At 35.7% G+C, this 13,437-nt stretch overlaps 2 protein-coding genes across 2 annotated transcripts; one reads left to right on the top strand and one right to left on the bottom strand.

Moving 5' to 3' along the window:
• Positions 1 to 4,208: 4,208 nt before the first annotated feature.
• On the top strand, positions 4,209 to 7,645 carry LOC132190044 (putative protein phosphatase 2C 27). Its single transcript, XM_088510556.1, has 4 exons — positions 4,209 to 5,067; positions 5,547 to 5,741; positions 6,265 to 6,470; positions 6,999 to 7,645. The coding sequence occupies exons 1-4, from the start codon at positions 4,867 to 4,869 to the stop codon at positions 7,555 to 7,557; spliced, it is 1,161 nt and encodes a 386-aa protein (XP_088366682.1). The 5' UTR covers positions 4,209 to 4,866; the 3' UTR covers positions 7,558 to 7,645.
• A 1,289-nt stretch (positions 7,646 to 8,934) lies between these two features.
• Positions 8,935 to 12,020, bottom strand: LOC132190098 (TLR4 regulator/MIR-interacting MSAP protein). The gene is made up of 9 exons (XM_059604982.2): positions 11,856 to 12,020; positions 11,740 to 11,766; positions 11,573 to 11,652; positions 11,248 to 11,320; positions 10,740 to 10,797; positions 10,167 to 10,218; positions 9,976 to 10,000; positions 9,776 to 9,867; positions 8,935 to 9,128 (listed from the first exon to the last, which is right to left on the bottom strand). Exons 1-9 carry the CDS (start codon positions 11,952 to 11,954, stop codon positions 9,071 to 9,073), a joined length of 564 nt encoding a protein of 187 aa, XP_059460965.1. The 5' UTR covers positions 11,955 to 12,020; the 3' UTR covers positions 8,935 to 9,070.
• Between the last annotated feature and the right edge of the window lie 1,417 nt (positions 12,021 to 13,437).

Genomic DNA, 13,437 nt, shown 5'->3' with positions numbered 1-13,437 from the left:
GCAACGAGCACTTAGAAATGGAAGCTAGCATCTTAAAGCATAAACTAGAATCAGATACTCTCTTCAAATCAAAGCCTACAGCCCATATGTTACTGAGAATATCTCATCCATGAAGCCAAGTACTATAATCCTCAGAAATAATTAGAGAGAGAAAGGGAAGAAAAAAAAAAAAAAAAAAAAAGAACCAAAAGAATAGAGGTGAAAATAAAGACCCAGATGACAAACTAACCGGAAAAGGCAAAATCTTAGATGGAATTAGGCGGATTGCAATCACCAACCTCAACACTCTTGAAGAAAGAACAGCTATATATGTGGGTTAACCAAAAAAAGTGCATTGAAAGCTTAAAGATTAAAAGGTGAAAACCCGGAAGAAAACAACAAGACGAAATAGAAATCCACGTGGGAAGCAAATGAAGGGTGGCAAATTGCTTTGGAAAGGAGACGGACGCTACCATACTTGATTCGACGAGACAACTCTGGTCCTCGGTCGGGGGTGCCCGCAGACGCAGCTCGTGATAGGTGATACGCGCGAACATTCCAGTTCCACTGTTTCAGTGAGTCTTTCCATAGTATGCTTTGCTCGTGGGTATCAATAAAAACGTTCTTTTTATTTTATCCATTTTTTTCAAAGTGAACTCCAACACGTTATTTCTTTAATTTCTTTTAAATATTATTTTTTAATTTTTTTCATTATATTATTACCGATGTGACCTCGTACAAAGAAAGAGACAAGAGAAAAGGAATAAAGAAAATATTTAGTCCAGTGAATAATAATCTTTTACTATTTACTTTGCCACCAAATATATATTAGCCTCTACCTAATTTGTTCGATGTGAAAAAATGGGCAATCATTTAGCTTATATGTGCATTTTACTTGGTCTGCTAAAGATTCTCTTAGGGTTTCACTTGTCTTTTATTTTTTTTATTTTTTTTAGGGTCGTTAATTTTTTACTTGACATTTGAACTCAATACAAAATTAATAATTTATAGTAAAGAGATTTGACCCATTTAATTAAGTGTATTGAGTTAAGGTTAATCCAGATAATCTTATACTGCCTCGACATTATCCAAATTCGACAAGCGATATTTAGTGTTGGTAATTTTTAACAAGACCTACAAACCCAATACGAACCCAAACGTGAAATTAGTAGGTTATGGTTGAGTGGTCTGACCCGTTTAATTAAATAGTTTTAGTTAAAGTTGATATATATATATATATATATTCTTATATCAATGCTTCCAAACAACTCGAATCCAACATGCAAACACGAATTATCGGCCCTACTCCTTTTTCAAGTTATTGAACCAAAAAAAAAAAAAAATAGTAATGGTATAAACCACATTTATATTACACATTTACTTCACAACGTTGACGTGACAATTACAAACACATTAATGTTGGATAGTTATCTTGCAATGCTGATATGACAATGTCAATCACCTCTTAGATTAGTTCTTCCAAAAAAAAAAAATCAAAGAATCTCTTATAATTGTTGGTTGTTGGAATTACGTATTTTAGCATATTTTCATAATTTCATAAAATATACTGCATAATTTTATAAATGTGAATTAGTTGGAGAAAGTGAACCACTCGGGCAAGTTGAGGAGGGCACAGGGATGAGGAGAATAAACAATGACATGATCACGTGGCAGGGGTATGAATACAGACGTAGAAGTCCAAAAGTATTTGACTGATTTTGTGAAGCAACGAATAAAGTAGACGTAAGATGTGATTGTGTGACAAGTGACAACTACAGCCCATCTAATCTTTCTTCTTTAATTAGCTTTTTTTATTTTATTTTATGTAATGGGGAAACTTTTAAGAATAAAATGAAGGCTGCCCTTTTTATTCTAATTGGATGAGGAATTTTCTTCGTTATTTCCTATTTGTAATGCTTGTCATTTGTGTCAATACATATGTTGGATCATGTGGCATGAGTAAACTATGGTAGAATTTAGATTCCATGCAAGATTTATTTGAGAGGTTGTTCGGGCTCCATTTGTTTATACGGCCTAAGCCCGATCTCTTAGATTGCTTAAGAAATCGTCTAAACAAGTAAGACCTAAATGGTTTGAAATATCAATTTTCTTTTTATCTCATAAACCCTCTCAAATTATATACTTTTAGATCGAGCCTTAAATCCCTTATTTGAGAAAATATATATATATATATCAGTAGACAAAAGGGTTTTTTTTTTTAGTGACATAAATAAGCTGAATGAAATGAATCTGATAGTTTTTCTCATCTTTAATAAAAGATTTGTAGAGAGAACAGGATTATTGCTTAGTTGCAAAGGATAATGATTATTTGCTTTGAAATTCAGACATCTTTAATAAAAGCATCATTCCAAGTTTGAACCCTATATCCTCCTGCCTCCTGGTAACTTATTTGGTGGTCATCATCTCAATTTATCTAAAAGCTAGGGAATATATGGAATGGATTGATTAACATAGAACAAAATTTTCCTCTCAATTGGGTTATAATTTTTTTTCCTAAATCAGTACTCTATTAAGAATGCATATATGTCTCGAAAGGAATATGATTTCTCTCGATTTCAAGTGAAGTAAAAATTAAAATGAACAATTATATAGTCTAAATTATATTTTTAAATAATATGACACCATTAAATACTATAAAATATAATACTAACTATAAAACAATTCATTTTATTTTCGCTCAAAATAGAAAGATATGGCTGCGCCATGAATTCGCAGTGAATTGGAGGAAAACTTTTTATTTTGAGGTTGACGCATTTAAGTCCCGGACTTTCTGGTTGGGTTTGGGTCCACTTTGGCCCAGTCCAGCCCAGAGCGACGTGTCTTTGTTACCTGGATCTCGTTTTTTTTTCCCGCGTCTAAAATGAGCCAACGACCATAATAAGGACAAGGAGTAATAATTACCGGAACTCCATGCAACATTAACTATTTTTCAAAAAATAATAATTAATAAGATTTGCAATCACATGCATATTCAGGCAGAAAAGTAACAAAATCAAAACGCTGGATCAGAGGCTGAATACCCTGAACTCCCAATTTAGTAAACCTCATTAAATTTTAAAATTTCTTAATTTAGTCTTTTAAACTTTCAATTGCAATTAATTTAAACATATTTGTCAAATTTTAAACGTTAAATAACGTTTATACTTCTGACTTTTTTTATAAAATTTTAACTTTACCCTTAATTTCAAAACTCTTTTTATTTTTTTTTAAAAAAAACGAAAATCAGGGATATTTGAGTCTTTTTTGGTATTTTTAACGGTTAAATTTGACCGTGGGATTCAAATTGAGAGCAATTAAAAGCTTAAGAGACTAAATTAAGAGATTTTGAAGTTTAAAAAAAATTTATTAAATTGAGTGAAAATTCAAAAATCTTCAATGAAAGTTACCCATTTTTTTAACAAATTTTGAACAAATAGAGGTGTGCATCATAGTCAAAATGGGCTTTCCTTTTTTCACCTTAGCCACTTGAGGAAAATAGGAATGGATTTTGACTCTTTTTCTAATGGGTCATTTTCACCCGGCCTCCACCTCTAAAACTGTCTAAATTGGAGTTTGAAACAAAAGTTGTCTTTGCCTCAAATTTGGGACAAAGGTCCTTTTTTTTCGTCTCAAATATGGGACGAAAGCCCTTTTATATTCGTCTCAAATCTGGGACAAATTGTCTTCAACGAGTGGATATTATAAAACTAGGATTGATCCATTAGGTTTTTCTCGTTTGATCCACCTTTTTAATGGTATTGTAGACGGTTCCACTGGACGCAATGTGGTCATGAGTACTCTCAACTATTGCCCAGTTCCGACTCAGAGAAGTGGAGAATTGGGAAAGTTAAAACCAAAAAACAAAAACACTTCCTCCCAAATTCCCAATTGCTTGATTGCTTCTATCTTAGCCGAGAAAACCACTTCCTCCCAATCGCAAAGCGACACGTGCACTCTGAGAATCCGAGGCGCTCGTTTCTTAACGGCGGTTAAGTTTAACGAACCTGACCTCACAGTCTGGAAGGGACATTTGAGGAGGACAGCGCCGCACCGTCCATTTCCTGCTCTACAGATCGAACGGCTGGGACGTGCTGACGGCACCGATCCACGAACTAACCCGAGGAGCCAGAGCATCCACCAACCGCAGACAACCACGTGTCGGTTCCCCATCTCCACCCTTACAGCTACGAGATCCACTTCGATTACCTGTAATCCCCGGTGGCCAACCACATACCAACAAGTTAGTTCTCGCTTTCTCTCAGAGACCTCTTCTTAGGGTTCTTGATTGTATGACACCGAAGAGAAAGGCAAAGAAGTCAAAACCGTCATCGTCGTCTTCATCTGTGAGAAATTCTTGAGCTTGACCTCGAATTTGGTGTTCAATTGTCGTTGAGGATTTTTAGTTCTTTTGTTTTTTTTAAAAAAATTACTGTAATTTTTCCGTGACATTTTGGTAAATTATTGGGGTTAATTGGCTTGATTTGATCTGCTAGTTGATTTTCGGTCCTGTGGTGTTTTGGATATTTGGGAATTAGTGAGAAGCTTGAAAAGTTCAATCTTTGAGGGTTGCTTTGTGATTTTTGATACCTTTAAGGGACTCAAAACTGCAAAAAAAAAAAGGAGATAAAAAGGTTGAATTGGGCATTTTATGGAGCGTTTACTTTACTTGGTGGATATTCTTCTTTCTACTGTTGTTTGATACTTGAAGGGAATTCTATTCCTTGTAGAGTGAAGTTGGCAAATTTGGGTTGTTTGTGAAGCTTCCGTTTTGGACAGATTCAACTCATTATTGTTGAAGTGGGTTTTGCTTTTGGCCCGTCCGAGACTTGGGTTATTAGGGGATTATTGAAAAGCGGTTGTCTGTCTGAGATAATTTATGATCTGGGTATGGCTGCGGGTATGGATTTTTCACCTCCGATTACCATTTTAGAAGGTGGTTGCAATAGGGATAATGTATCAACCATGGAAGATCAGAGCTCGGACAATTTGAATAATTTGAAACAAATAACAAATGGCAAACCTCCTCGGCACCTGTCGATTATGCGGCATAGCATGAGCTCTATGAAGCTGCAGGCCACGACTGATTTGGTAAGTTCATCTGGTCTGATAATCCCTTATACATAGGATTACATAGGATGCTTTTAAATGGATGTATCTTCACGAAGTTTATTCTTTAAATCTTTCCATTGTGATTTTAACTTGTGCTTAGTTTTGCAAATCATCATGATTCTGGAGCCAAAATTTAAGACGACTAAGACTTATCTTCATTGTTAGGTTGCTTATAAATATAAAAATAATGCCACATTTTATAGGGGGGTTTTTTTCACCTTTTACTGGAAGTTCTGTCTTTGATGAAAGTTGCTATGAGGTATTATTTGTTAAAGATTGTAATGCTCATCTTGGTGGAGTTCTGATAGTTGTGTTGTTTTTTTCTTTGTGCCGTCACAATTAACGTGGAGAGGAAAGTCAAGTTTAGAACTTCTATGCAACCATAGTATACATTTTTCTTTGTTACCACATTTTGGTGAATGCACTTCAACTAGTTTTTCCTTTTTATCCTTCTGCAGGATTTGGATGTTGGTATTGTTGGCAGCAAATCACCTCATGATGAAAAGTCAGATTTTTTACCTGTGTTCCGCTCAGGGAGCTGTGCAGAAAGAGGACCTAAACAATATATGGAGGATGAACACATATGTATGGATAATCTTATTGAACATCTAGGTGCAACTGCAGACTTCCCCTCTCCTGGGGCTTTCTATGGGGTAAGCATGTTTCTTTTTTACCTTACTTCTGTACACCTGTTCATTGATTAGAGGATTAGTTTACCAATGGATCTCCTCTTCCGTGAAAGTTATAATCGATTTTGCATATATCTATGCCCTTCCTTTAGACTATATGGCATAATTGCTGGTCAATACTCAAAAACATGTGATCTGATCCACTTGATGGTCATTTCATCCAAACGATTGTTAAGTTGGATTGTGATGTAGCAACATTAGTGCAATTGTGCGGAAGTTCCTTAAGCTTCTGAGAACAGCCAATCTTCCTTCAGGTTTCTCTTATGCCACTGAGCTGCAATCAGCTGAGTTTCTGACTCTCTCTTTCAAAATGCTTTCGTACTGTGAAGTTAAATGAAAATTTAGGAGGATAATGGACTATTGAAATAAAGTGGCTGAATGAAGGGAGGTAATAGATATACAGTGAATTGGGAGGTCGTTTATTACTTTATTTACCACCTTAAGCTGGCTATGTTCATGACTGATTTCTATTCCTATATTTGGATAGGTGTTTGATGGCCATGGAGGTACAGATGCAGCATCATTTATTAGAAATAACATCCTTAGATTCATGGTTGAGGACTCCAATTTTCCAATTTGTGTGGAGAAGGCAATTAAGAGTGCTTTTGTGAAAGCGGATTATGCATTTGCTGATGCTAGTACCCTTGATATCTCCTCTGGCACCACTGCTCTAACTGCCCTTATTTTTGGCAGGTAAGTGACCTCCAGAGCTGATTTTATTTTAGTTTTTCTTTGGGGTTTAGATCCAAATACTGGTCATGCTTAAAATTTTGGTTGGAGTTCTTTTTGTTGTCTTATTTAGGCACAATGTGCAACTCCCAAGTGTCAGACATCCAGCTTATTGAGTCAGTGACCTGTAAAAATTGTGTTAGAACATGGCATAATAGCATCATCAATTGAACTTGATTATAGTGTGCTGGAAAATGATAATTTATGACATATTGCTTCTTTTTCTGTGTTATGGACAATTTTGTGAGAAAAAGTTAAGAGTTGCTTGAAAATTCCTATTTGCTGTAAGTTAGTCAGATTTTTTGTTGTGTTAAAAGGGAATAGAATCACCAGCTTTAGAAGTTTGTTACTGGAATCTGGGTCTACTATTATGTCAACGATCTTGAATGGCTGGAAACATTTTAATCTAAGTTTCTTTGTCTTACGTTCTCAAATGCTTTGTGCTTGGGAATCAGCAGGGGATTATCTCTCATAACATGTTACTCTTCACAGGACAATGATCATTGCGAATGCTGGGGATTGTCGAGCAGTACTAGGGAGACGAGGTAGAGCGATTGAGATGTCAAAAGACCATAAACCCAATTGCATGTCTGAAAGAATAAGAATTGAGAAACTTGGTGGTGTCATTTATGATGGCTATCTCAATGGCCAATTATCTGTGGCTCGTGCCTTAGGAGACTGGCACATGAAGGGCCCCAAAGGTTCTGCATGCCCTTTAAGTGCGGAGCCAGAGTTGCAGGAGACACACCTGACTGAGGATGATGAGTTCTTGATAATGGGATGTGATGGCCTGTGGGATGTAATGAGCAGCCAGTGTGCGGTGACTATGGCGAGGAAAGAATTGATGCTCCACAATGATCCTGAAAGATGCTCAAGAGAGCTGGTCAGAGAGGCACTCAAGCGCAACACATGTGATAATTTGACAGTTATTGTGATTTGTTTTTCTTCAGACCCTCCCCCTCGGATAGAGATACCTCCGACCCGAGTTAGGAGGAGTATATCAGCAGAAGGGCTGAATCTACTTAAGGGTGTATTGGACTGTAATTCATGAAAAAGAAGGGCAATGGTTGAGAGACGGATGTACATACATTAGGGTGACAATTGGTTCAGGACTTCAGAGCATTTTAGCCCTCAAGCTTCTGCTGCTGCCATTACTTACGCTGCTGCCACTGCCACTGCCACTGCCACTGCCCTTGCTGTTATTGTTGTTGTCCCCTTTTCCACGGCTGCCATTCAGCCTCATTCATGGAAATAATGTTATGTAGGATTTGATTTTCATTCCTTCTTTGAGTTTTAAATCCTGTACATCTGAGAATAGTTTTGTTGTATCAGTTGGAAGAATTCATTGTTTATGTTGTACCAATTGGTATGATGATGCATTGTTTAGTTTGGCATATTCTCCATTTTTTTAGCATAAAAACTTGAAAAATCATGAGCTAATGTGGCAGCTCTACAAATGTCTTTTAAGGGACTCGTTTGAATTCCCAAATTATAACAAGAATTAAGAATGTATATATATGAGTACAGAGAAAGTTTTCGGACAAGTTTCCTCTAAAGTATATATGAAGAATTTTTTTATTTTTCAAAACATAATTTATTAAACTAACATGTATTCAAAATGTACGTGTTTCTCATATGTATATTTAAAAGAGCATAAAGACATGCAAGTTTACGGGCAGAAAACACATGTTCTTGTAAAATTGAAAGGAAGACTATAAAATTTGATGAATGATGGTGAAGCCACATCACAATTTTAACTGTCATAAATTTTCTTCATTTCAAGTAAAATTAAGATAAATTATTTTATAATTCAAATTAAATTTTATAGTATCTAACAGGTATGAATACTTAGATAGTGATTAGGGTTTAGAAGGTGCCATAAATATGAGAATGGATATTGCAGGCACACGGTAATTTGTACTTTGTTGTACTTTGTCCTTTATGTAGACCAAAGTTTCAATCAAGGACCCGATTGCTTGACGACCTCTGTGCCTCGCTGCACTCTCATATGTGTATCTCTAACCCCCAGCCGTTCGCCTTGTTGCCAACTTTAATACAATGACCGTTCTCTTCTTTTTTTCTTTCTTTTTTTTTTTAAAAAAAAAATAGTGGGCAAAAAATTATCATTAGTTAAAAAGGAAAATACCACAAAAGTAAAATCCCAAAAGCAGCAAAAGGCCAGCAAGACCAAAGCCAGCAAAGAACGTTACAAATGAAAATGTACCAAAGCCCGCCAATGAAACTAAAATGATAAAACAGAGAAGCTTTAAAATGGCAAAATGATAATTATGATTTAGAAGAAATCATAGATTGGCATATGAAGGAAGAGTAACAAGGCTACTTGTTACTGACAAATTCACACACGGACACAAACAGGCTCGAGTTATTGTTTTGAATGAGTAATCTTGACTTATATGGAGTAAACAAGTCGGTACATCCAGCCAGCGGAATAATTTGAAGCAAAATTTTGTTTGGTTACAAGTTAAGCATAACTTAGTCACTCTGAGTAATTATGCCAAATTTAGAGTTCTAAACTGAGGAATTTTTTTTTTCTTGATAGTGAATTAGAGTTCTCCATCAGATCCATGACCATTGGCATCCACCTCCACCTGCTGGGAAGCACTGCAATAAACATGAAATTCAGTGATCAAGTCTCCCTCTGTAAGCCCCACTTGTAGGCATTTTTTCAAAGTTTCAGTTCGTAAATAGGTTCAAATTAGAGGTGGAATAAGAATACGGCTCACAGATCCAGCAACCCTTATTTTAGGAAACTATATTTACCTCTCTCAATCTTGAATCTACCTTCCAATTTTTTTAATTTGATTAATGCACCCACCTGATCCACCATTGCGGTTGCAATTCCGCCTTTTGCAACCCAAAATAACAAAAATATCATTCATAAAATATTTTTTTTTTTTTTTTTTTTTTTTTTTTTTAAAAAAAAAAAGGCATCATTTAGTTCTTTTCTTTTCTTTTTGCCTTTTTTTCTGAATTTTTCTCTCTTTTTTGCTACGCAGGGTATTTTTTTGTCATTTTGGGAGCAAAAATGTGACATTGCAACCTCAATGGTAGATTGATAGGGTACATTAACATATTAAAAGATTGGAGGGAGATTGCAAATTAATTGGTAGATTGAGGGGATAAGTGTAATTTCCCTTCTTTTCTTTCTACTTCTGTTTTTGCTTTTCTACTTTTTTGGAAGAAAAAAAAAAAAAGAAAAAAAGAAAAAAGAAAAGGAGTTGAATTTCAAGTTTGAAGTTCAACATTACCTCGTCTGACTGCAGTGCTTGCTTAAATCTTGACAAAGAACCTTGCTTACACCTCCTACTTTAACAGATCCTTTCTTTATCAATTCTGCCAACTGCAAGAGAACTTGGCATCAGTTAAACTGAAATATCCATACGCAATTGATGATAAAAAGTGATCTTTTATTGAAGTTAAAATCGATAAGCAGAACATTGAAACTTACGTCATCTTCTGTATCCTCAAGTAACCTGTCCCATTATAAACACGTCAGACTCAAGATAATCAGCATACCTAAGAGGCTAAAAGGTGCATAATGCCCTCATTTGTCACTAGAGCAAAGTATAAAAGGCATGGGAGTTCAAGGTTGACTTCTGACCATAAAAGGAGGTATGCTGAATCTGTTTGATGCCTCACCTTCCGCAATAAGTCGATATAGCTTTTGAATGTGCTCGAGCTTCTTGTTTATCTAGCATACAAGAAAACAAATAATTGTTCAAAAAGCTTCTAAATTTTTCAGAAGTGCAGAAATAGACTAAAAAGAGAGGAAACTTCTGCAGTCTTTGCAAGTGCTATTTCATTAGTTAAAGTAAACAATTAGGAAACCAAGTTCTTCTATCTCCAAATTAATTATTTACTGAAATCTTTCTGGTTTCAAAGGATTAAAGGAATATCAATCATCATGCACATCAACATTCCACATTTCAAGTGAAGATAATAATATAGATTAAGTCTTTTTCTCATATTGTTTACTTGAAGTCAGAATGCTTGTCCAAGATTGAAAAGCAATAAACATCACAAAATGACCAAAGCAGTACGTAAGAATCCAAGAGTTTTTAGATTAGATATGCCAGCAAATAACTTATTTTAGCAAATACCAATCTTAATTAAAAGGATGACCACCTAAGCACAAACCATATCGTATGCTACCACATTAGCAAGAGTGAAATTTGAGCTTATTAACCCAAGCCATTATAGAGAAACACATACTCGTTGTGAGGTTATCCCAATCATCCACTTTGATCCACTCTTGACCGGTTGAATCTATCTGCAAAATAAACACAGAAAACTAAACATACTTGCAGCCACAAATCTAAACATGCCATATTATCGCAAGATATTGCAAATAGGACAAAGATACTTTCCATTTCATGATCAAGATTTAAAGTTGGCGCACCTAATAGTGTACATGATGCTATATTATATGAATTTTTTAAAAGGCGTGCCAATATTGACATCATGTACACTATTAAATGCATCAACTTTAAATCCTGACCATAAAATGAATACTATCCCTTTCATTTGAAATGAAGAGCATCTTATTCCAGCTAAATAATGCCAGCCAACAAACATGAATATTCTTATGCAGCTACTTATGCCAATGCACTCAAAGATAGTTTATATACCAGAAAAGTGAATATAGTAAGCAACAATATTAGAAAGGGGACTTTGAAAGCATGTCTAGACTATAAAGAAAACGAGTGAAAGTAAAAACTACCTTCTCAAGAGAGTAATCTTGCATCTTTTCGCAAAGGCCATCGAGGAGTTCAACAACTCTGAGCTCGCTGACCCTAATGCAAAATAAATTGCACAACTATGTAGTCAGACTCAGCAACACGAAAAAAAAACTACAAAATGATCATATATGGAGACGCATTTTTTTAACAAAACTTTAGACAAAAGCATCCATTATGTCAGATATTCACTCAAACATATAGATCTAAACCAAAAATTCCCAATTCAGTACAATTTCCTAGAGACCCATCAAAATAGATAATAGAACATGAATTCCAATGCCACGAAATGGAGATACGAAGCTGTACCTGTAATCAATTACCTTTCCTCTACGTTGACCTGTAGAGTCAAGGCGGTGTCTCATATCTAAATGATTCCTCGGTTTTTCCTGCAGAAAGAGATCACAAAGTCATTATTAGTTTCATAAAAATAAAAATTACAATGAACCCAAATGAAGAATGCAAAAGACTATTACATTGGAAAGCCCAATCTCTAGCTCCTCCTGCAAAACCAAACTACAGTCAGAGAGAGACGCAAATCTGATTGATGTTTGGAGAAAATGGATCGCGAAGAACAAAGAATTGAGACTACCGCAACGGCATTGCAAGCTGCGCACTTGTCGTCGACGCAATAAGCGACGGAGAAGACGGCGAAGATCGTCAGAAGCAGCCACGCCGTAGACTTCGCCATCTTCTGAGATTTCACAGTAGAATACAAGTCCGTTGGTTTTGGCGGCGACTTTCTTACAACGAGACCGTGAAGTGAAAGTGATATTACATGGTAGGACTGTATATTATATTATTATAGACGCGCGCCTGCTGCTGATGTTCTTCTGGGCTGGGCCTTGGATCGAGTCCGGCCCATTTCACTGAAACGTCCGAACCAACAAAAGTTCTCCATCATTCTTTTAATTAAACTAGGGTATCTGTGTCCCCTAAATTCATAATGTATCCACATGCAACCTTTCTTTCATACGATCTCTTTAGGAATTTTATGATGACTGATTATTCTCTCCATCCACTACTTGAAGGCCCATTGTATGTTAGATATAGTTCTTACAAGCCTATGAAATCATCAATAACACTGTTGGGGATAAAATATGCCCATCTATTTATGTTTATTTACCATTTTGTTATTGTCTATTCAAAAAGTGACATGTGTCCACTTTGACTTATAAAATGAAAAAAGTTCCTATTTTTCCTTTAACTGAGTCTCTCTCTCTCTCTCTGGGTCTCCCTCTCTAGAAGACTCTAGACTCACCTCTTTCCCTTATCTCTATCTCTTTTCTTTTCACATATTTCACTTCACGCAAATTATTGAGTATTTAGGGCATATCATAGCTATATATTTTTACCCATATATGAGAGGCTAACTTGAGCGTTAGAGGGTCTTCGACGCCCCAACTAGAGATTTCTGACCATGCTTTTATTTTGCCGAAACACCATAGATGTACAGAAATCTCTTTCTCAGCCCAACAATAAAGAAATATCGCTAACAAACAGTAATATAGACCAAAAATTACATCAACAAACACGATTTCTGAAAGTTGGTGGGATGTTCCCCCTGCTTTTATCTGTGATTTGTTAGCACTAGAGCATTCTCCTTTAGTTGCTCGAAAGTTTTATAAAATGGCGACAATTTTTCTCAAAAAAATTGTTAAAGGTAGCTGGCTAGCTGCCAGCGAAAATTCGTCAAAAGGTTGGTGAAGTAATAAATCGACCAATAAATATTTGGTATTATTCCATTCCTACTTTCTTTATATTTAATTCGGACATTATTGTAACTAGAAAGTTGGAAATAAGTGCCGTTATTACGAAAAAAAGATGGCATCCTTAAAAGAACTTAAAAATGCTTTAAAAACACATCTTTTACTATAATTTTTTACAAATTTAGATGACAATTTGTCTAACATTTATCCTATCAACCATTTAGTAATTAATTTGACAAGTCCGAACAACAACTATAATTGCCTTTCTGCCCAAGATTAAACCACACATCCAGAACCCTTTCTTCAATTTTGAAATCTTGCCACCTTCGATCACCACTGAAACACATCGGCGTACAGTCATGCCGCCATTGTTCGCAACATTTGCATTACCACTAAAACGCCACCACCACACCAACGTCAAAGCTCCTCGTACTTCCTTCAAGGGCCAAAGTTATTAGGTGTGGT

Source organism: Corylus avellana, chromosome 9, assembly GCF_965113065.1.
Source record: "Corylus avellana chromosome 9, dhCorAvel1.hap1.2, whole genome shotgun sequence".
NCBI lineage: Eukaryota > Viridiplantae > Streptophyta > Magnoliopsida > Fagales > Betulaceae > Corylus > Corylus avellana.
This window is presented reverse-complemented; position numbering and strand designations above follow the sequence as displayed.